The sequence below is a fragment of the Coturnix japonica genome, chromosome 7, assembly GCF_001577835.2.
Source record: "Coturnix japonica isolate 7356 chromosome 7, Coturnix japonica 2.1, whole genome shotgun sequence".
NCBI lineage: Eukaryota > Metazoa > Chordata > Aves > Galliformes > Phasianidae > Coturnix > Coturnix japonica.
In genome coordinates, this window is record NC_029522.1 from 17,523,856 (window position 1) to 17,547,589 (window position 23,734).

The 23,734-nt window shown below is 33.4% G+C and overlaps 1 protein-coding gene across 1 annotated transcript in view; it reads left to right on the plus strand.

Moving 5' to 3' along the window:
• LOC107316752 (sodium channel protein type 1 subunit alpha) overlaps positions 1-23,734 on the plus strand; it is a 76,949-nt gene that overhangs the window by 49,796 nt on the left and 3,419 nt on the right. The window contains exons 20-27 of the mRNA XM_015868609.2: positions 213-367; positions 1,571-1,744; positions 3,174-3,296; positions 15,054-15,335; positions 20,812-20,865; positions 21,179-21,316; positions 22,542-22,646; positions 23,260-23,530. Coding sequence (XP_015724095.1) covers positions 213-367; positions 1,571-1,744; positions 3,174-3,296; positions 15,054-15,335; positions 20,812-20,865; positions 21,179-21,316; positions 22,542-22,646; positions 23,260-23,530 — 1,302 coding nt within the window. The remainder of the gene's footprint in view (positions 1-212; positions 368-1,570; positions 1,745-3,173; positions 3,297-15,053; positions 15,336-20,811; positions 20,866-21,178; positions 21,317-22,541; positions 22,647-23,259; positions 23,531-23,734) is intronic.

The window sequence follows — 23,734 nt, forward strand, 5'->3', positions numbered from 1 at the left end:
TCTCATCCATTCTTTGAATTGTAAATTTCAGTTTTCTCAATATTAGATTTTATTGCTTTGTAGGAGAAAAAGATCAACTATATGAAAATGCACTGACTTTTCACTAAATAGCACAGCATCTGGAAATGTAGTGTTGTCACTAAGTATACATAACCAACGGTTATGGAATTCAACAAGATCTTTCTTTTTCTTAACACATATGCTTTTGCAAGGCTGTGTACGGAGGTTCAAGTGCTGTCAAGTAAGTGTAGAAGAAGGGAGAGGAAAGCAGTGGTGGAACCTTAGAAAAACATGCTTCAGAATTGTTGAACATAACTGGTTTGAGACTTTCATTGTCTTTATGATTCTCCTCAGCAGTGGAGCTCTGGTGAGTAAAACTTGGAAGTGTTGTAACTTTTTCAGAAAATATTTTTTTAACTTAGTACTCTGTGTTAGAAAGAACATGTAATTTCATGTTTCCAAAGGATCGATACATTTTAGTTTGTTTTAAAACCCACTATTGAATTGTGGTTGATGATACTGATTGAAGAAAACAAAAGCAACAAAGATTTAAACAAAAGAAAATTACAGACAGGAAACCTATGAAGGTCCATCATTGTGTTTTGAGATCAGTTCCCAAAGTGTTAGCATCTCATGCTCCTGGAAGTAACATATGTGTCTGACCTAGGTATCCAAAAGCACTGACACACAGATACTAACTGATAGACAAACATAAATCATTTGAATTGACAGAAGGGTTTCAAAATCTGGCAGGGTAATAATGAATTTTAGTATCAATGAATACCCAGATACCTGTGAGCTGTCAGATCATTCCGGTTCTTTCATTCCAATAAAACCAACAACTTTTATAAGAATTAGTAGTATAATTAAGTTTTAAAAGCAATGAATGGCAAAAATTATAAGATGACAGAAACAGTTACTAAAAAGCAGATGTTATATGTTTGAGCAACATCTCTCAAATATCTAAAATTGAAAAACACAGAAAACATAAATAACATTGCAAGGATCATAAGAAGTTTTATGTATCTAATAAATAGCAATCAATGCAGTTTGTTTGGTTGGTTGTTTTAAGAAAAGAATAACTTATTTTATGATTTATCACTTAACATTTTCAAAAACTAGCAGGTCTTAGCAGCATAAGATCAACTGCTTTGTCATTGTCCTGAAAATTTTACAGCTGTGGCCCTGGGTTTTGAAAATTGATCTCCCTACATATAAACCAGATTTTCTCAGTAGAATTCTGCTCACTCCCATCCCTTTCTAGAATCAAAGCTGTTTTTGAGAACTGAAAACAGTTCGAGTAGAATAACTGAACAGCAGCAATAAATAAAATATCTGACCAGAGAAGCTGTTGTTTCTCCTTCCTGTAAGCTGGAAAATATTTTTCTATAGAGGAACTACATACTGAATTACTAGAAAAGAAACCTTGAAATAAAAGTGATACTCCTACACCTGTTCTTGAAAAAAGCTTGCTTCCTTTTTTTTTTTTTTGTTCCTTCTTGTTGTTAAAACCTAAGCTATATGTTGTTGTTAAACCTAAAACAAATAGCTTTGGATATTTTTCTTACAGGCTTTTGAAGATATATATATAGAACAGCGCAAAACTATCAAGACCATGCTGGAATATGCTGACAAAGTCTTCACTTACATCTTCATTCTGGAAATGCTGCTGAAGTGGGTGGCCTATGGCTATCAAACATATTTTACTAATGCCTGGTGCTGGCTGGACTTCCTGATTGTTGATGTATGTAGTGTGTTTCCTAGGTGATTTTTACATATTTTTTTTTCCATTACTTTCTCTACAACTATAATATTTATGTTTATACCAAGTAGTTTACTTCTCAGTTTAAAAAGTAAGGTAGATGGAAAAAAAAAATCCATAGTTCTATGTTTTTCATAGTTCTATGTTTTACACTTACACTACTACTTTCTTATGCCACAGAATTAATGAAAATAAAATCCAGCTAACAAAAGAATAACTTGGTAAACTGTTCCTGGTAAAACTTACAGGAAAATGAAATATTCAGCAAATTGAAATTTAAAATTAAGATGCATTTTCTCCTGCTTTGAGTGAATTAAGAATGATATAGGTATTTTCTTTAATTTGGCATTGGATTATAACAGCTTGAAAAATTAAGTTTTCAATAGCATAATGAAGGTACTGGAGAAAAAAACCCAAAAAACAAAAAACAAAAAACCAGATTCCAGAAGATCCTAATTTTGCAGGTTAGTAAAGATGAGGATTGGCAAGTATAGAAAAGTTCAAGATTTCACATCTAATACTTGCTTCTAAATATGATTAATGAAGAGCACTGTTATAGGCTTTTCTTTCTATGTTGCTTTGTGGGTGGGTGTTTTTGTGGGTTTTTTGTGTTTTGTTTTGGTTTTTTTTGTTTTTAATAATTAAAAAGTATATTAGACCATTATTTTTTTCAAGTAACTAGTATAGGAATGTGAACAGGATAATGAAGGATCATTCAGGGGAAATGGGATGAAAACTGAAAGTATTATTTTGTCATGAACCATTGTGAATGTAGAGGATACACCATAACACACTGAGGAAATGCAGGGATGTAGAATACATACAGGCAGATGAAGGTGTAACTTCAGTAGTTCCTGCTGTCTGTGGAACTGTAATTTCTGTAATGTATTTTAAGAAACAGCATATTCCAGGTTAATGTCAGTCTATAAAGTACATAAAGTTGGTCTTCAGGCAAAAGCGTTAGTCTAACTGAATACAGAAAAATCAATCTACCGGTTTTCAGTGAAAGTGTTACTCTGTGACCTATCTGCTAACTCAAAACAGGCTTCAATCATTTCCCTTCCAGCTGTGAGCAATCAAAGGAGTATTATCAACTATAATTACTAATCCCAGCAGCACTGTAAAACAGGGGGGAAAAAAAAAACTTTTTTTCCCCCTCAAATCACTGTTAAAATATGAAATTCCTAATTATTAGTGTTTCCAGATACTGTTACCTTATGGCATTTTTGTTTGACTGTTTACTTATCCTTATCTTCTTTCTCATTAATCCTCTTTTTTTTATTTAAAAGATTTCGTATTCCTGAAGAAGGTGGTCCAAAATTAGATTCTTCTAAAGAAGTTTGTCTCACATCTATGGTATGTAAAGTAGTATGTACAATATAATAATTTTCACTTTCCTGTTTTCATATAGGTCTCTTTGGTTAGCTTAACAGCAAATGCATTGGGTTACTCTGAACTTGGTGCCATTAAGTCCCTTAGGACACTAAGAGCTTTGAGACCTCTAAGAGCCTTGTCACGATTTGAAGGCATGAGGGTAAGAAAAAATGAAAGAATCTGAAACTATGCATGCATAAAAAGAATCCATGCATGCAGAATAAGGAATGATAAGTCCATGCAGAAAGGCTGCACCTTTTTATCTATTGCATATCTTTTACTAACAGATAAGCAAAAAGCCTCATCAATTCACCTAAATCCATATGCAGTATCACATAGAAGTTATGTTCATTAAGGTTACTTTACTTTCTAGCCAATCTCAGGAGTTCTCCATTTAAGGCTTTAAAATTACCAACTATGAACTCTCTCAGCAGACTCTTAATAATGAACTAAATAAGTGTGTTTCTCTATTTATACGAGGATCTAATTCAGTGTTAGTTTGTTAAGCTATTTTCTGTTACCAGTTGAAATCCTTAATTTTTCTTCATATTTGATAAACCAAGTTTGGCCTAACAACACTGGATTTTACTAGATCATACCCGAGATGTACGCATATCAGATAGTGATTTAAATTTATTTCTGAGTTTGGCTGACTTTAAAGATAAAAGCTTCTAAAATTAGTTTATTTCTCTATTCTTTTTTGTAAATTCGGTGTTTTTCTTGCTTCAACAAACCTCTATTCAGTACAACGTGTATAAGATTTAGTCATACTTATTCTAAGTAACTTAGAGGCCCTGCTTACTATACATCTCACTCAAGAAAGCATTTAATTTTATTTTTTTTTCATCTGTTTATGCCTTCTGTTCCTAAAAGCCACTGAATACAAACTAACTCTATATGCATGTCATTGAAATATGTTTTAAGAGAATGCATTTTGCTACTTCATGGAAACATGGGAGGAACCAGCGTGCTAATGAATTTCATTTCAATTACAAAATAGTGAAATAGCCTAGAATGCACTGTTTGAACAGCATTTAGATATAAACCGAAGAATAATGAAGTTAAACTGAGACTCTCAGAATTCTTAAATTGTATTCATCAGGCCACATATTTCTACTTCAATAATCATCAGAAGAAATATTGCTAACCATTGACTGCTAGATTAACAGATTTCAGTTTCATTTTTCAGTTTTGCTTTTGGCAGTTTGTGAATTGACAATTCATCAGGGTAAGAGCTGGTCAAATTCTACAGAATGTGTGAGTTGACAGTAAAGTTTAGAATGAATGTTTGATTTAGCAATTTTCTCTTTGTCTTTCTTCATACTTACTGTTCATGAACATTCAGACAAATGTGTTTTTTTTTGCAGGCAAATGTTGGGAAATTACTCTCAGCTTTAATTTTTTTGATAACATTCTGGTCAGCTGCAGGAGGACTGGGAGACTAGTTTAGAAGTTATACAGGAAAATAGATAACACTGGAAGAAAAACAATCATTATTGTAAATACAATGTTGAAAATTATTGTAAAATCTTTTATTCATTTCTTTTCTGTATCCTTACGTGACTGCCACAGTACGTTTCCTACTTAGAACATATATGATATTCATGCTCAAAGAAAAGTACTTATTATTCAAAATCTATATATTGCATTCTTTTATTTCTCACTGTAAAAGTATGAAACTATACCAGAGACCCAATCACATGGTAGTATTTCAGATACACAAGATGAAAAATTCAAGAGCAACTTACTGTATAGGAATCACAGACAAGACTGAAAAAGCAGTAACTGTTAGAGCCATATCTTCCAATATTTATGATGATCAATGAAGTACCTCATACTAGTCACTTAGCAAATGCGACCAGCCAAATGCATAATCTTTCTCTTTACTGGTAGTTATATGCTCTTCTGAAAATGTTTTTTTCAAAGTGGTTGGCAAGCGTGCAGAGCACCTGCCTACTGACAGATATTAGCATTACTTTATGAATGACTCACGAACAGTAAAAAGATTCAAATAACAATTGACCAGCTCATTATAGGAATATACCCATATCAACTTACAGCCTTCTCAGAAACTGAGTTCATTTCATAAAAACCCATTAAAAGAGATTTTGTATTTGCCAACAGGAAGTAAAAATAATTTAGCCTTCCTTGCTTTTCTATATTACACAGACTTATACTAACAAACAAGCTGAGTTTTTTTTATTCAGCATGTATTATTTTCCCCTGAGTTCAAAATGATGTAAAATTTGCCTTGAAAAGAAGAGATCAATTGTATTCAATGGAAGCCCCTGTACATAGGCCACTATGTATAATTTTGGAAAACAAATTGTTAAACAAGCTAGGCTACTTTAGGTTCATATTTGATTATCTTTCTGATGAACAATAAAAATGCAGCATTTTACAGAGCCACTAAACACTAATAGCTTTTTTTTTAATGCAGAAATATCAAAACATACTTCACTCTTTAAATCATGTTATATTTTGCAGTTACAACTCACTTATGAAACAGCATAATTTCAAAACTGAGATAGATAATTTCCACTGACAAAGTGGAAATAAAATCTATGAGTCATTGGTGATGAGACAGTTGCAAATGGTTCGTAGCCTGTGCTTGCTTTGAGCACATAAATGAATTTAGCCATATTAAGGGTATTTAAAATGTATCTACTAGTAATCTACAGTCTAAGAAATTTTAATATTTCTATAGTGAGTCTCAAAACCAACTCCAACCAGACGCTGGAAGGCAAAGTAAAGAATTGCTTTAATTTAATTTAAATTTTTGTCATAGGGTTTATATTCTTATCTCAAGTAATACACATGCTAAGTAGAATTATCTGCAACCTGAGATTTGAATATACCCATTGCTTTTTGTTTAGCTTTTTAGTATTTGCAATATAATGCTTTTGCGCTAGTACTGAATTGGTATGCTACTTGTCAATGTAGAATACTGAGTACACATTGCTTTGCTGAGTTAGAGAATTAAGTAACAATAAAGCATGCATTTGTGTCCAGTTTCACAAAATAAAGCATGTCATGCCGTGCTTGATTTATTTATTAGAGAAATAGTAGAAGGCAGCAAACAATCTGAAAACCACTTGCACTTTCAGTTTTGCATGCCTTATGCATATTTCTGGCTGATTGCTTTAAACATTTACTGTATTTCAAATTTCCAGTCCAATTTCATAACATGTAAAACTAAATTAAAGTATTTGGTGTCTGAAATATCTTCTAAAATTCAATAGCTATACCTCAGACTCCCTTACCATGAAAGAGATAATGAGGCATTTCCAAGAATAGTCCAAACTTATTAGTAGGAACTAAAGTTACTTATACAATTGAGTTATAAAACAGCATCGAGTGTCTGTCATTATAGGTTCACAACTAAAAACATGCTATAGATTTCTGTTTTATATAGAATCTTTATAAAATCATTGGATCTGAATTCAGGCTCTATTGTAGGACAGAGTGGTCTGTGTTGGAAAGTAACTTCTATAATTTTCATAGAATGTCAAGAATTGTGTTAATAATTGTACTATGGAGTTTAGAAATATTCTTCAGGAGACATGTCAGTAAAACAAAAAGTTACTTCATTTACTGTCATATCCTTACAAAAACCCTTGGTCTTTGGTACAACCCTTGCAAGCACCAACAGTAGGAGATTGTCATGTCTGCAGGGTTTTTCTAGCTTTGGTGGAAAGGATAAAACAACACAAACAGCATTTACAGTGAATTTAACATCTTACAGATAATAATTATATATTTAATCTTGAGAAAGTATATTCTCTACCTCCTGCATATTTTCTGTAAGTGTAGAGGGTTATATTTTGTTAATCTAAAGATTATGCAGCATGAGAGATTTCTTGAGTGCTGCCGTTTTTTAAGATTATGATCTTATTCACTACCTTTGAGTCTTAAGGACAGTCTATAACAAGTGCAGCATCTCCCAAAACATAGCTGAAAATTTTAGAGAATCGAATGTAAGAAGGCTTTGTATATAGATACTCAAAAAACATATGGGACATATCCTAGTATATGACGATTTTCCTTAGACTATAATACCACATTTAGAAGAGAATTTTTAAAGGAGTTGCTTATATTATTGAAATCAAGGTGATTTTTTACTGGATTTGTGTTTCTTCTTTCTCAAAGAAAATCCTTACTGTTAGGGTCACAATAATGAAATATAAAGGGCAATGGCATTAGATTTATGCCATTACAAAAGCAAAATATAATTTTCACCAGATCTAGCGAACTTCACCAGTACTGTTCTCACATCAGCTAATTATTCTGATTTCGTGTTTGTATGTATTTACAGCATTTACCAACTCTTCTCAGACAGAGAAATGCAGCCGTATCATTTGTTGCTTGGCAGATAACTACTGTGTTTCATCACAGAGTATGTTAGAGTGTACAATTTTTTCTGTGTTATGTCTTCAGAAGTCTCTTACTGTATACTTGATCTGTTGTGAGAAACAGATTCAGAGCTGCTATGGGAACAAATGTATTTTATTAAATCAAACAATGTAGTTTGGTTTTAATAGGCAGTGAATAAAATATGCTTCTGTTCTTACTTTAACCAAGTTAAACTTTGTTAGGAAAGCTGTCTGGAATGAGATTAGGAGAGACCTCCTAAGATAATGGAGCTCAAACCACCCTGCTACTGGGTCTGAAATTCCAGGGCACAAATCCACCACCCACAAGCAAATTTCTCCAGCACAGTGTTACACAAATAGTTTGTGCATTAAATATTTGGGGAAGCATTTTCCTTTCTTTGAAGATAAAAATCCATATCAGAGCCATGCTTTGGGGTCAGCTAAATTCATATAGCATTAATTAAGGAGAAGAATTAATCATTGTATTAACTTGATAAGGGAGTGAGTTTATTCTCATCTTAGATCTTTTGTCTCTTACTTCATCTTTGCTCGTTAAGACTAAGAATTGTCTTTCCATGTCTCTCCCCAATCCTTTTCATTTGCCTGTCTTTTCTTTGCATACTCTCATTTAAATCTAAAGTTTTCCTTGCAGTTGATGCTCTAAATGGTAGATTTCTTAAAATCTTCTAACAATCTTCACCCTGTAATCCTTAACACAGTGTTCATTCTATGCCGGTTTGAATAATTTGAGTGAATCTGCATTTTCACATTCAGCATAGATCCTCCCTTCAATCATTATTTGGAGCACGTCAAGCAGATTACAGTTTTTCCCACAGAAATATTTAATTTTCATCCTTTATTGTCTCCAAAGCCAGTTCATAGTGCTCATCGTGCATATGCAGCATCTTCACAATTTTTTATTATTTACTTACACTATGTGTCTGTTGTTTACTTACACAACGTATCTGTTCTAATCTGCTCACCTTTGCATTCCCAAAAATTTTTTATTTAGCTCTGTATTCTGCAGCTTGTCCAAAATGTTTACTCTGCTGCTGAGGATGAACTAAGATTTTGCCTGCAAACTTTGTAGAGTGCATGTAAAAAAGGAGAGCAGGAGTGCAGATATTGATCATGACATTGCAGAGACTAAGCATTCCCTTCTTTCAGACTGGGACTGTAAATACTCTTAAGGGAGTGTATACTGCAGTACTTGTACAAGATGTTTACCTTACATGCATATTATATCTTAAAAACAAAAAACAAAAAACAAAAACCACAACAGTGCCTATTGATAAAATAATACTCAGTGTTTTATTATTTTTATATTTTATGAAAACAGGTTGCTCCCAGGTGTCCTGTTTTATAACGAAGAAAATAGTCCTTTGAATTTTCAAGCTCTGGGGAATTTTGAATCAGTAGAAACTCAGGTGAAATCCCTGTTTTACAAATCAAGTGCCAGTCCTTTTGGCTCTGTATCTTGTTCTGTGTTGTTTAGGATTAAATGAATGTGTACAAGGTTTAATGTTTAGATGGTAGAATTTAGAGGGAATAAAATGTTCCCTTGTGACTGTATGTGTATGCACATGTACAACTATTTATTTGGGGTAAAGCATCAACAGAAATATTTATTTGATTTTGACATCTACCATTCACTGTTTTGTAAGTTCAATCCCACCTCCTTCTCAGTTAAAAATCTCTGCCTATAAGAAGGAAATAGGCCTGTTTTGTTAGAGATTTTTTGTACTTTGAGATTACAGAAGATGCTATTGTGATAAAAAATGAACTCAAACATCTGGTATCAAATGGAACCTTTCTCAACAGAATTACATAAGTAGTTCACATTTTTTATCTGAATTATTTAAATGTTTAAGCTCTCCTTCACCTTTGTTAACATTTGAACTAATTTGGATATTACCAAATTTCATCACTGCACCGCTGGATGATCTTGTAATTTATTATAATTGTATTTGCTGAGGGTTTTTGTTTTGCTTCTGTGGATTTTTTGTTTGTTGATTAAGATTCTATCATCACTGATTGCCCTGCGGGTCCATGCATTTCCTCTTTTTACCTGATTAAGCAAACAAGTAACTTGATGAAATTGCACATCTTGAGGTACTTCTCATCTAGAAATCAAGTGCAGTTTTGTACATCACACAGCACATTTTAAAAGTTCTAGATCATGTATACAACTTAGGCAGTGAAGAATTAGTAACTGCCATTGCATACACATCAACTAAACTATGTACCCCAGAGTGTAAAGATATACCTAAGAGATACTCTGCAAGAAATTCCCAGTTCTTCATAGGTAAAAGTATAGAATCAATGTCATGCCTTGAAACTAAGGAGCCATTCAAGTATTTAACGTGGAAAGTACTTTAAAGAATTCCTGGCAACTTTTTGCTCTATGCTACTTACCTTTGCATTTCTAATTACCTTTCAAAAGGGATTAAAAGTGCAATCTTTATTTTGGATGTGGTTTAGCAAAAAAAACTTGGGTTGAATTTGGTTACTTTTGTATTCATGTTTTCCACTTTGATTTGAAGGTCTTCCTTCCTATCACATGGACATAAAAGAACAGAATGGATGCAAATCTCTTTTCAATTTGGTTTGCATCGTGAATTTTCTGATCAGATGCCATCTTCTGAGCACCAATCTATTTATGTAAGAACTAGTCTTTGGAAAACACCATTACTTACATAAAGAAAAGTTTCGGTTTCATATTTCTGACTTGTCTGATAGGAACATCTGCTTATGCTCCATGATAGGTAAACTAGAAAATGCATAACATGCATATGATAGGAGATCCAAACACAGTGAAAAAGCTATCAGTTAGAAGTATGTGAAGGAGAGCCAGACATTGATTTCAAGCTGCTGGATAGCCTGTCACAGATCTGTAGTGCACTTATGCTGCCATAACTCAAATAAATCACCTGATGCACAAGTTGACTTTAAATTGTTGGTTCATGAATGCCGGGAGCAAGGAGTTGAGCTTTTCAAAATAAAGCCTTGCTCCAATGACTCCTTGCCTATTCTAACTATCACTGACTATCAGGAAGTGCTAATCTTTTTGATTGAGGTGTTGACTTTCTTCATGGTCTCTCTCGGATTCTTATTTGATCCCCAAACTGGGAAAGTTACTGTGTTCCTTAGGTCTTTTCCTCCCTTTGTTCAACTCTCTTATGATTCAAGAGAGAAAACAACTGATAGACTCCTCCTGGTCAAGTCAGTGTAGTTTCAGCATCTTCTAATGTTCCTTGTTGGATGTCCTCAGAGTCCTTCACTATAAGAGCATTTTACACGCAGATTGTATAAATCACCTCAGTTTCCATTCCTGTCCATCTACAGCACACCTGCCTGTTTATCTTACCTCTCTGGTGGAAAAAACATCTAAACCAATGGCTGCTTGCTCACATCTTTATCTTTCATTGCAAGTTCTCTCTCCACCAGATTTGTGTACATCTGGACTTTGGCCAGGAGAGATTCATGGTCTTCTAAGATCAAGCTTGTTTGGGACAAAGCAGTACTCATATCTTACTCTGAAATTCTGCTCAGAGCTGGTTCAGTGTTTAATTTGAGTCAGGAATTAATCTTCCTGTTTTCCTTGGAGGGTGCTTATACTGCATACACTGTCGACCATCTCTCTCTTCTTGCTGGTGCCTTTGAATACCTGTCTCTTCAACCTTTGTGCTGCTGAGAGGTGAATGGCTTTTTGTATAAAATCCTTTCGGAAGTCTGTAGCTGCGTGACTGTACAGACAGTCACCTAAAAGAAAGAAATTATTTATCTTTTAGACACATGCATGTAAGGCTATTCCTTGTTCTTCTTCCTTGGACTTCCTGAATGTTTCCTTGGGCGTTCCCAACTATCAAGGGCTGAGTATGAATGGAATATGTCTTTCACTTGTTATGACCACATGTCAGGCATGCACAGAGATTTGATTTTATCCATAAAGGTATTGATGAAGTAAAAGCTGTTTAACTTTCTGTACTTGTTTATGTAAATCTTATGTGAGATAGTGCACACGTGACAGTTATCATTATGGCCTTCAAATTGCTTCTTCAGAGGAGATCAGGCACATCAAATCTTTGAGGAACAATAACAATACATGTTGGTAACTCCCAAAATGGAGGTAACTAAAGTACTTCATCATTTTTAGTAGGATGAATTTTCCAGACATAATCGTATAATTTTCTTCTTCATCCTAAAGAGTGTAACTCCCTTCTCATTTGCACCATGGTCAAAGAATTTAGTACTTCTCCACAAAAGCTACAATTTTTATGGATAAAATTGTTAAGTACTACTGAAAACTTTTCCTGGTTTGTTTACAGATTGCAGAAAACCCAGGTTGAATGTAGAAGTTCCTAGAAATCCTGTGGCTGCTCAGATAGATGCCAGGATCTGTTGAAGCCATTTTGCTGTGAGAACATTTATATCTATGAGACTCATGTGTTTGGGATATTGTGCTACAGCAAGGCTGTATCTAATAAAGCTTATATTCTACTCCCAGAGCAGGGATAAACTGTTACTCTCCCTATATGTATATTTATGAAGGATTAATAGAAAATAGACTCAAAAGAAAAGTATCTTTCAATACATTGATCTGTTCCAGATTTGAAGAATATAAATAAGAGCTTTGGCAGCCAACTTTCTAGTAACCTACTAAAGACAGTTTCCAAGAAAAAGAGGCTGACAATTTTCAACTTGCTGGATTTTTAACTAATTAAGAAATGTAATGATCTCTCTTCATAATTCAGTTCACTTTTCATTGGTTCTCTTTTTTCTGTCCATTTGCTGTAACTTACATGTGCAGGTATGTGTGTGTATTTATGGTTGCTATTGTGGATATATATTATGTGGAATAATACGGACCATATCCCAATATACTTCAGTTAGTCACAAAGAAAACATAAAGGAAGTAAAGCAAAAAAAAAAAAAAAAAAACAAACAAAAAACACAATGAAAAAGCAAAATTACTTCCAACTGCATACGCCAAAGAAATTAAAGGCTTCTTTCGAAGGTGAAATTCACAGTCAGCCCAGCATCTGACCAGCATGTAAAAATCCAGTTCTGTGTTACATATATTAAAGGACAAAGACTCAACAGTGGTGGGAAAAAAAAAATAAATCAAAAATCAATCGAACAACAACAAAAAAACACAAACAACAACAACAAAAAAACATCTTGTAAAAGTTTTAATTTTGTTTTCTTCTTTTCTTAAAAAACCTTCCAGGGGGACTGGATAGCTCAAGGGGTTGGTAATAGGATACAGAGCCTTTCATCTCTAGGTCACCAGTTCGCATCCAGGCCAGGTCAGTAGTGACCAGAAATTGTTACCATTTGATGAGTTTTCAGTGACCTAAATGAAATACGTTGTTGGAATCACTGTTGGAACAGTTGCTGGAAGAAGCTGTTCAGTTCTTATTTGAGAACAAGAAGCTGATCTTTTGGCAGTCACAGCAGCAAGACTGCAGTACCTGTTCATCTAAAGATGTGAGACACTTCAATGTCCTTTTGTAGAAATCTTTCTACAACTATGATCAGTTCATAATTGTTGTAACAATCATTGTAGCTGTTAATATTCTGCTGCCTGTTCTGGATCTGTGCTGTGGTCCAATGGATCTCAGGGTTGTTAAAAAGGTAACTGCTACAGGCAATCAAATTAGGCAACACCACTCTTCGCTTTCAACACAGGTAACCTTCATTTAATTGACTTGCTAGAATAAATTCTCATCTTTCTTTCTTGACTTCTCTATCTCCAGGTTTTTCACCAAGATTAAACAGTGGAATTCAATCAGCATAGCACATCCAGCACATTTTTATAGGAAGGAAAAAAAATTAATAAAAAAAAGATATAAGCAGTACCTTGATACAGTACCTTATTAGGACAGGCCAGACTTGGAATAAATTCCAAAATCATTGCATTACTAATTTTTATGTTTTTTCTTAATTCTGTCAACTTAAGTAGCAACAGATTTGTTCTCCCTGCAGGCCACTAAAACAGTATTTCTCTCAATCCTTTGAAAATGGGTTCTTGTAAGCTGACTGTTACTGAGACCCAGTTAGCCTTCTTAAAAATGGGTAGCTTATTCTTACATCACATAGGTACTTTATATTTTCTGCAACAGGAATCTCATGAAGTAAGAATACTTCCTTCAAAACTATCACTAACACAGAAGCTGCCAAGGAAAGCTAATTTTTTTCAAAAACGATAGCAGTAATTCTTTGCAAAGTTCCAGTTTCCACCATCTGTTAATGGATGAGGCCTGTAAAAATGGCTGTAAGTTTTGGGAAGAGGAATGTTCTGAGTGATAAGTAACTCGGCCACAACTTTCCACTTCCAAAGGCCTTTGAGAGGCAGGTAGTATGATGGAGCAACTCTGAGCTTGCTCAAATTTATCTTGTTAGTGGGAAAGACTCCTCAACGTTGCAGACTACAGGGAATAAAGATGGACTAAGACACCTTAACGAATCCCAAGTATTTGCACCCAGTCTTTTCCTGTCTTATGCCAGGGACTGGATTACTAAGAATCAGACCCCAACTGTACATTTTATTTTATCGTTTCACAAGGTCCAAAAAATTTTACAGAGGAAAAAAAAAAAAAAAAGATAACATACACTTAGTATATGAGATCTGGTATTGGATACTTAAGGAGAACAGTCTGCTTAGCTTTTCAGCCAAACAAGTGTTGCAGAAGTTTTTCTAGCTCTGACAGACACATGTGATTATTTACTGTATATATCAGAAAAAATATGTCTTTTTCTATATAAATAATTTGATATCTTGCATACAGGGGGCTAAGTAGGTGACTGGCCTAAAGCAATTTAAAATACCAAATCAAAACCTCTAAATATGTCCTTGGTGTATATTTAGATAAATGAAGGGCGTTACTGACAAAATACATGAAACAATAAGACTGGAGCTTGAAATAAATTCTGTTCAAAGTAGACACATATTGCAAAACTGTCTTGCTTTTTTATACAAAGAAATTAATCTTTGTGATATTCTTGCATGGAACAAAAAGGCAATAAAGATACGTATGTAACTCCTGCATAATCCTTTAAAAGTAGAGCTTAGTTTATAGATTCATGGCATTTATGTTTTCAGCTTAAATTTCAAAGTTATGTTGATAATGTCTAGGCTTTCCTTTTTTTTTTTTTTTTTTTTTTTTTTTTTAAGACATTTTTTAAGCTATAATTTGATGCTGTTTTAAAAATTTTTCTTATGTCTGTATTTACATTTAACATTTATTTTTATATAGAACATATCAGTGTTGGACTTCACCTTATCACAACCAAGTCTTGCATTTTGTTTTTTTTCTTATAACTATATTGATTTTCTCATTTATTTTCCTTTCATTACATGTATTAATGTTAAGTACTTAAAAGAACAGTGCAGCGTTAAAATTATTAATGTACTGCATTAACATTTATGGTATTCGTTTCTGAACAAGCATTTATTAAGCACTGGTAAAACAGTATACAAAACTTTATTGCTGTAAATGTTCTTACACTCTTTTCTTTTTCCCCCTGTATTTGTGTACTAGGTGGTTGTGAATGCCCTTTTAGGAGCAATTCCATCCATCATGAATGTGCTTCTCGTTTGTCTTATATTCTGGCTAATTTTCAGCATCATGGGAGTAAATCTGTTTGCTGGGAAATTCTACTACTGTGTTAACACCACAACTGATGAAAGGTTTGAAGTCGACCAAATCAACAATTATAGTCAGTGTGAGGAACTCATAAAAAACAATCAAAGTGCCCGATGGAAAAACGTGAAAGTAAACTTTGATAATGTAGGATTTGGGTATCTTTCTTTGCTTCAAGTAGTAAGTGATCACTCTTTATTATATCACTCTTATTGTTTGTATGTAATAGTGGGAAGCAATTCTAGCAACAGAAGAAGAATACATATTTTTACCTGCGACTTTGTAATTCAGTAATACCACTGCAATGATAATTTTTTAGTTTTTCATACTGATTAGCAAAGTCTACTAAGAAGACCGAAGAACTTCTAGGACATCTGGGAGAACAATTGTTCCCTTTCTAATGTCTCTAGGAGTACTAGGGCTGGTATGTAGTCATCTGATTATTTTCAGTGCTGAAGAGAAATCTACATTAGTGTAATTAAGTCACAGGAAAGACTTCCAGGTAGAAAATGCTTCCTCAGTGATGTGGCTGCCACCATTGCATCTACAAGATCTAATAAACAATTTCTATCTGGAAGAGAACTAGAAGAAAAGTATCATTAGGTGCTGTAGTCTATGAAATATATTCCCTGTTATTCCTGTGCACAGGCACACAAAGAAAATACATGCAGAAAGGCTTATGTCTTCACTATCAAAAATTATGTTCTCAGAACATGAACTATATTGGAATACCTTATAGTCTGACTCAGCCAAGAAACTGCAGGACTCTAACCCGAATTGTGCACAGTAAGCAACCTGCCTTTTTGAGGTCTAATTCTGAGAATTAATTTTCATTTTTATTATTTTAAAATAAGTTTCTAATTTTTATATTGTCACAAAAAATCTTACTAATGCAGATTGTTAACATGATGCAGTGGCATTGACACGGGCCTGCCCAGGTTCTAAGACACTAAATCTGAGCACTGGTAACTGCCTCACTGATCAAACAGAGCATCTCATTACAAGACTGTGATAACACTGATAATTTGAAGTTCATTGTTCACTGGAAAGACCATGAATATTGTTTTCTCTGCCTAATTTTTGAAATCCATTGACCTAGAATCTTTACTGTGTAGGGAGGGTCAGTATGCTTTATTAAACATGTGCTTTATTAAACATGCTTCACAATGTCATATATATTCCAGAGTCTCAGCTATGCATAGCTTATTTTATTTCCACTGAAAAATGTATTTCTTACATGAAAATTTAGATTTTTGGATTATTCCATTGCTCTGGGAGGCAAGTTGGGTGACATTTCCAATTGTACCCACACTTCCAAAGGAAAGAATAATCGTTACCAATGAGAGACCTAGCTCTCATGAGAGGACAAGGCAGTTGTTTTAAAATATCTACAACACAGAAATTCTGTGTAGATATGAAATACATGCCATGTTGGTGAAGTTGATTTTCAGCCAGTGCTTAAAAACAGAATGAAGGCCATAATTCATGAATGTTTCTCGAGGAGATGCTTATGAGGTGATTTTCACTTAACTATTTAAAGTACTTTGAACGAGGAACCAGTAAAGAATTCTAAGGCTGTTGTGTTTACAAGGAACATGAGAAGTAGATGGGTATGTCTTGATTTACGTACCATCCGCAATCAGCTAGTATTAATAGTAAAAATGAGTGAACACTAAGAATTACTTAGAAGTATCTCTGAATATGTCAGATACAAAGATAAAGCTAATGAAACTTGGATATTTAGCCAAAAGTATTGTTCAAAAGCCTGAAAAAATCTGATAAAATCATAGTTGCTACTGGAAAAGCTTTCTATGCACCCAGTGTGAACATCAAAGGCTGTTATTTTTGTTTGTTTTTTTTTACATGATTAATTGAAAAGTCTACTGAATTTATTTCTCCCCTCTAAGTCTCTAGTACAGACTTGTTTGGGTTGTGGCGGACCCAAAAAAACAACCTCATAGAGGTGAATATCATTGTTCTAATGACAATTTCAGTGATAAGTGTCAAGGATGTATTACAGATAAAAGATACTATAGCAAGAGGTTAGAAGCTACAGGAAGCTCTTACAATCCAGTGTTTTTTCCATTATTCATCCTGCTCTCTGACTCCTACTTGTGAGCCAGGCAAAGAAGAATAATGTAAATTAGCTCAGCTTTTCTGGGTTATAGATAATACAATTGAAGCCTTTATTCTCTTCATCAATAAGGTATTCTATCTTGAGTGAATACCATTGGAAATATCATTTTAATGCAAATTATACATACATACATATATCCAAACAAGAACAAACCAAAACTCCAGGCCCAAGTGCAGAAAAATGTCAGATTTTTTTCTTTTTCGGTATAAATTTGAGTATTTTTCTGATCTGAAAGAAAATCATCAGAGCAGAGACAGATCTGCTGAAGAAATTCCTTTCAAAGCTTTCATAAATCAGTAAGTGAAGAGGAACAGGCTGACATGCACAAAGAGACGTGGCATCTATATACCTTGAAAATTTTCTGGTATTATTCCTTCTTAACCTAAACCCAGTGTACGGATTTTTTGGTAAGTACATCTCCTGAAGGCCTGCATTTATCCAGGATAAAATGTGGCAAATTACTCTTCAAACACAGTATCACATTATTCTGTTATTTCTGGTAAAGAATATAGTTGTGCCAGTCTGGATTTACTTCTTACTGCATTGGCAATTATCCATCAGGAGAAAAAGTTTATGTACTTCTAACATTAGTAGCTTGGAGAATTTTGTTTTGTTGTTTTCCAGCTACTTTTGAATCTACATTTGAGTTTGTCTTTCAAGTTTCCTTGGTGGAAAGCATTTAGAATAAGTGTAATCTTTGAAATCACTGAATTAATTCTGATTTAGCGTCTCTGAAGATATACAATATATTTGTATATATACAAAAATCAGATTTTGATCTCTTTGTCATATTTGTGTGTTTTGTAGTCAGCATGCACAAACGCACAAGTATTACCTTATTTCTCTTGAAGATCTGTTGTGGAAAAACTTGAGCCTAGCAAAACCAGGCCTAAGCTTCCACTGAATGTATTAGGAACAACACTCAGTAAGCTTGGTGCTTTGATACTGAATCTCTGGTTCAATTATTCACTATTGCTCAGGAAACATATTTAGAGAATAGAAATTCTCCTACTGAACTGAGGCTTCTGCTTTGGGAATTACAGAATCTTTTTTTTCGACAGTTAAATTCACAACTGTTTTTGTATAATGATGATGATAGTGACTGTGTCCTAATGCTCTGAAGGATGGATCTAGAAGAAAAACAAATGATATGATGACAAAATATAGTTTATTATTGAAATTTCATTAAGTTTGGGGATTTCTGTCCCTTCACTTCTTCAAGACTGATAAAATCTTATTGTTTTGTGAATCTGGCTGTGGCAAATACAGGTTTCACTTCAGTCATTTTGAAATTCAAGAAAGCCATGTTATCTTTATATGTTTCTATCATCACACTCTTTTCATGTTGACTAATAATGATAATAATATTAAAGTTGTGATAGTTCTTCTTTTCTTCCTAACTCTAATTGAACCATGCTATCTTACTGATAATGAAACTAAACAGTTCAATATTAGTCTTTTTTTTTTTTTTTCCCTGTCACTATAGTTTAGTCTAGGATATACTTACAAATGTACAAAAAAAACCTTTTGGTTTGCCTGAAAGATGATATGCAATGACCATCATCTGTATAAACCAGAGACAATGGCATGTGCCTCACAGAAGAGACACTCCATCATTGGCATCATCTTTCACATGTAAAAATATGTATATTACTTGAATTTAGTGTTTGAGGTCAAAGTGCTGACTACAACCACCATCATGACTTTAAAAAAGAAAAAAAAAAAAAGCAAATAATATAACCAGACAGTAACAAAAGTAAACTCTGTAAAGCATCCTGCGCTATTTAGACCTGGTAAGGTCTTAGATGAAATAGCAAGTCCAGTTTTGGCTACTTGGATAAACTGATGGAAGAGAACACCAAATCTGAGTTTTGGACAAGATCTGCATGGAATGATTGAAGGAAGAGTGAGGATGTGAATATTATTTAGCCTGAAGATAACGCAGCAGATACCAGTCTGCAAATAAGTATTGCAAAAGAATGATTGGTACTGTGTTCTCCATGTCTGTAACGGCTATGATGAGGGATAGCCTAAAATAGCAACATTAGGATTTAAATGTTGGAAACAATAAATACAAGTGCTGATATAAATATTTTTGATAAGGCTGTGCAGTTTCCATCCTTTAAAGTCTTTGAGAACAAGAGAACAAGTCAAACCTCTATCAGGAATTAAATAAATCAGTCCCTTGCAGTATTCCACAAGGACTTTAAATTCATCTATCTCTCTTCAATTACACTTGTTTCTATTTTTTTATTTTTTTTTTTGTAATCTTTTGGTCTTCTAACACTGTACTTTGATTCCCCATTGCACTCTAAGTGTCCTGAATCACCTCAGTTGTTTTTTTTTTATTATTATTATTTTTCTTATTATTTTTTTAAATTATTTTTTTAGCGTTGGTTCCAAATGTGGAAATCATTGCAAAATGGATTTGCTGCTCTTTAATATTCCATGTTTCAAAAGTTTAAGGGTACTCTTTTCAAAATAATTTCATATAAAATCCATTGCAGGATGATGCCAGCTGCTTTGTATGATGCATAAGCAAAGCTTTTTTGAAACCTCTGATAGAAATTAAATTTCAAGATGTTGGAGATACAGCAATAATGATGGATGAAGAATGTTCCCATCCCGATTAGTTTCTATGACTAATCTCCATGACAAGGAATATGAAGGAACCAAAGATCTACAGCCTTGCTTAGTAAAATTATAACAAGGATTAAATGAACAAGAACACTCTCAGTTGTTGGATTTATTCTGGCCATGACTGGATGATTGCTACTTGGAAATGCTGCCTAGTCCATAACTGTTTCAAAAGAGTGACTCACTGATACAATAGAGAAAATGAGTTTGTCTTTCAAACACGCAGATGGAACAATCTACACTTCATTGTCAAACAAAAACTTACACGTATGGATTAGAGTCAACAGCTGTAAAAACTCACTATATACTGTCACTTTTAAGGCATCTTAAATATTCGAAGCACATAGAGCAAATTCTGTTTTCACAAGATCATCCTAAAACATAGTTGAGGGTTATAGCCTCTGTAAAACATAATGCATTTAGAATGAATATAGAATCACTAAATCAAGTAAAATCTTTCAGAGTGGATACAAATCTAAATTCTCCTTGATACTACAGTGTTTATCTTTTTTGGCCTAATCAAATCTTTTGTTCCCTTGAGTTGCCACCACTCTGATGACATCAGTAGTCATTGGTGGCAACTGAGTTACAAAGCCACTGATAAAAATTTGATCTACTAAAATGATGCCGCATTCTATCATTTGTGGTAAATAATTAGAAATAAGTTAATTACATATTCTGCTTAATATGTTTATATAGAGACAAACAGGGTACACAGCAATGTATCTTATTAGCAGCTCTAAAGAAAGCCAAAATACAAAATTGTGGATGAATCTTATGTATGTTATGCTAATAATGCCTGGTACTGTATTCAGTTGCTGGAAATAGTTATATGAATTGTCTTAAAAGTTATATTCTTAAATAGGTGTGTACTGTTTACAGGCTACATTTAAAGGCTGGATGGATATTATGTATGCAGCTATTGACTCAAGAGACGTAAGTACTGGAAATATTTTGAAGTACATTTTCTCCTTGACACATGTCTATCAACAAGTGTATATTTATATATTTTCCAAAAGTGAATAATATGCATACAGGAAGATGAAACAAAATTAGATGAAATAATATGAGATTCTGCTGTGGCAGATTATTGTAACAAATTTGAATGTAAACTGCCAGATGCTGTCAGTAATACAAAAATACATTGATATAAGTGACAAGGAAATAAAAGATATTTTGTCCAAGATTGCTGCTTGTTCAGTTGAAATTTTAAGAATCTTAAGAATGATATTTCATCTTTTTTCCTCAGGTGTTACAGCAACCCAAGTATGAAGACAACCTGTACATGTATTTATATTTTGTCATCTTTATCATTTTTGGGTCTTTTTTCACCCTGAATCTATTCATTGGTGTCATCATTGATAACTTCAATCAGCAGAAAAAGAAGATAAGTATAATTTAATTCTTCTTCTATATATATTGCAAAACAGTGCCTTCCTGTAATTGCATGATATATGGAATGTATCAAAACTGAAAAAGCTGAAGAATACCAGAGTATAAAATCTTACTCAGATGTTGCAGACATTAACTTCATAAGATTTTACACTGTAGTGAACAGTACACACCTTTATCCTTTTTGTTTTCAATTTTCAGTTTAATCGTCCTCAAATCATCTGCTTTAACATGCATAAACTAATAAAACACTGTTGCAGAATCAATTCCCTGACATACGCCCATACATTAAGGCACTCATAATTCTTGATTTTTTTCTTTGTCATCAGCAAAAGAAACTACGTGGTTATGACAAAGCATTACACCATTGCTCTCCTACAAATGCTGTTTAAATGATCATAGTATTCAGTGGCTCTCCTAAATTCTATTATGTGGCACAGAATTTATTAGTGATTTGTGACCATTGTAGGCTACAAAGGATGCCTGTTTTTACTTTCATAGTGCAGCTGTGAATCTCACTGAGATGGATGGTCTGAATATTAGCTGCTTATCTTTAAAACCAGCTTATCAAGTAAATGCTTATATTGCAGACACTGAGATTTCATAGCTAAGAGATTTTCCTCAATTCAGTCTTTTTGATTTTCAGGAAATTCCTGTCTACATCAAAATACTCTGTCTTTCAGGTTTCATTTGAAATTAATATGAAGCTCTTACTCATAATGTTTTTTATTTTTACCTCTCTTAACGTGTTAACTCTGTGAACATATTAAGGTTAGTTTATATCAAGTAATGGGACCTACATGACATATTCTGTCAGTTCCATAAATTATAGGTACTTTAGTTATTGCTTGAACCTTTAATATTATTCATCTGCAGTAGTTCCATATGATGCAGAGAAACTAAGCCAATACAGTATCTATAGAATCAGTCAGGATGCACAGTTTCTAGGAGGGATATCCATGCGGCCTAACAGCCTCTGAAATCTCTGAAGGTGTTATAATTTTACATGGAAGAAGGATAGCGGGGAACAGTAAGGTAGCAAACATCAGTTTTCTCACTGAATCTGCTGTAATTTCTCCTGGAATATTTGGTGCATTTTAACAAGATAAACACAGTAACACTTATATAATAAATAAATGTTTAATCACATTTCACTTTAAAAGCTTTTTCAACACTGCATATAAATGTGATTGTAACCAGCTTTGATTTCATGTTTTTACTTTGGAGGTCAAGATATATTTATGACAGAAGAACAGAAGAAATACTACAATGCAATGAAAAAACTGGGATCCAAAAAACCACAAAAGCCTATACCAAGACCAGGGGTAAAATTATTTCTACACATCAGGCTAACAGCTTCTTATTAAGAGCTCATTTTTTATTAGTATAGAGGGAGTCTATTTGTACTCATGTATAAATTATAACTAGTTTATCAGTCAGCAAAAATGGAAAATGTGTATGCTTCTTAGCAAATTATAAGCAACATATCTTCTTTCAATAATTGATTATGATAACTTATGATTACATGATTTCCACAAATCCATTTTCATGGCTATGCTTAAAGGACTGTCTTTAATCACACGACCGCACTCTGTGTTTTTCTGTTAGTTCCCTTTTATTCATTTCACAGAACAGAAAGTGTATGAGGCAAAAGCTTGCATGGAAAAAGAGATAATGATGAACAGAGTTAAACGTCATAATTATGCAAAGTAGGATACAAAACAAACAAACAAACAGAAAAACTAAAAAACAGGCTGAACTAATCTGTTGTATTCACTTTGATTAATCTAGATACATTTCCTAGATAGGCTTTTATGGAAGCCCTATTGGTTTTACTACATATAATTTTCTACTTTCTTCTAATAGGAAAAGAAAAACAATTACAATCTGTAATAGATGTTTTGCTTTTTTTTTTTTCTTTTCCTTTTTCCTTCTCAGAACAAGTTTCAAGGCATGGTCTTTGATTTTGTCACAAAACAAGTATTTGACATCAGCATCATGATACTTATCTGCCTTAACATGGTCACAATGATGGTAGAAACAGATGACCAGAGTAAGGAAATGGAAACAATTTTATACTGGATTAACCTTGTGTTCATTGTCCTTTTCACTGGAGAATTTGTCCTGAAACTGATTTCACTTCGCCATTACTACTTCACTATAGGCTGGAATATTTTTGATTTTGTAGTTGTCATTCTCTCAATAGTAGGTAAGTCTCATTTATTAACCTATAAAGAGGGTAAAATGAATATAAAGTGAACCTTTACTCAGTAGTACTATATGACTGGCCTTTGCAACTTCTTGCATGTTCACATTTTATCTAATAATTTACCCAATCATCATAATTGTTGTAATTATTCAAAATACATTGCACTTGTCAATATTAACTATAACTTGTAGAAAGAAATACTGC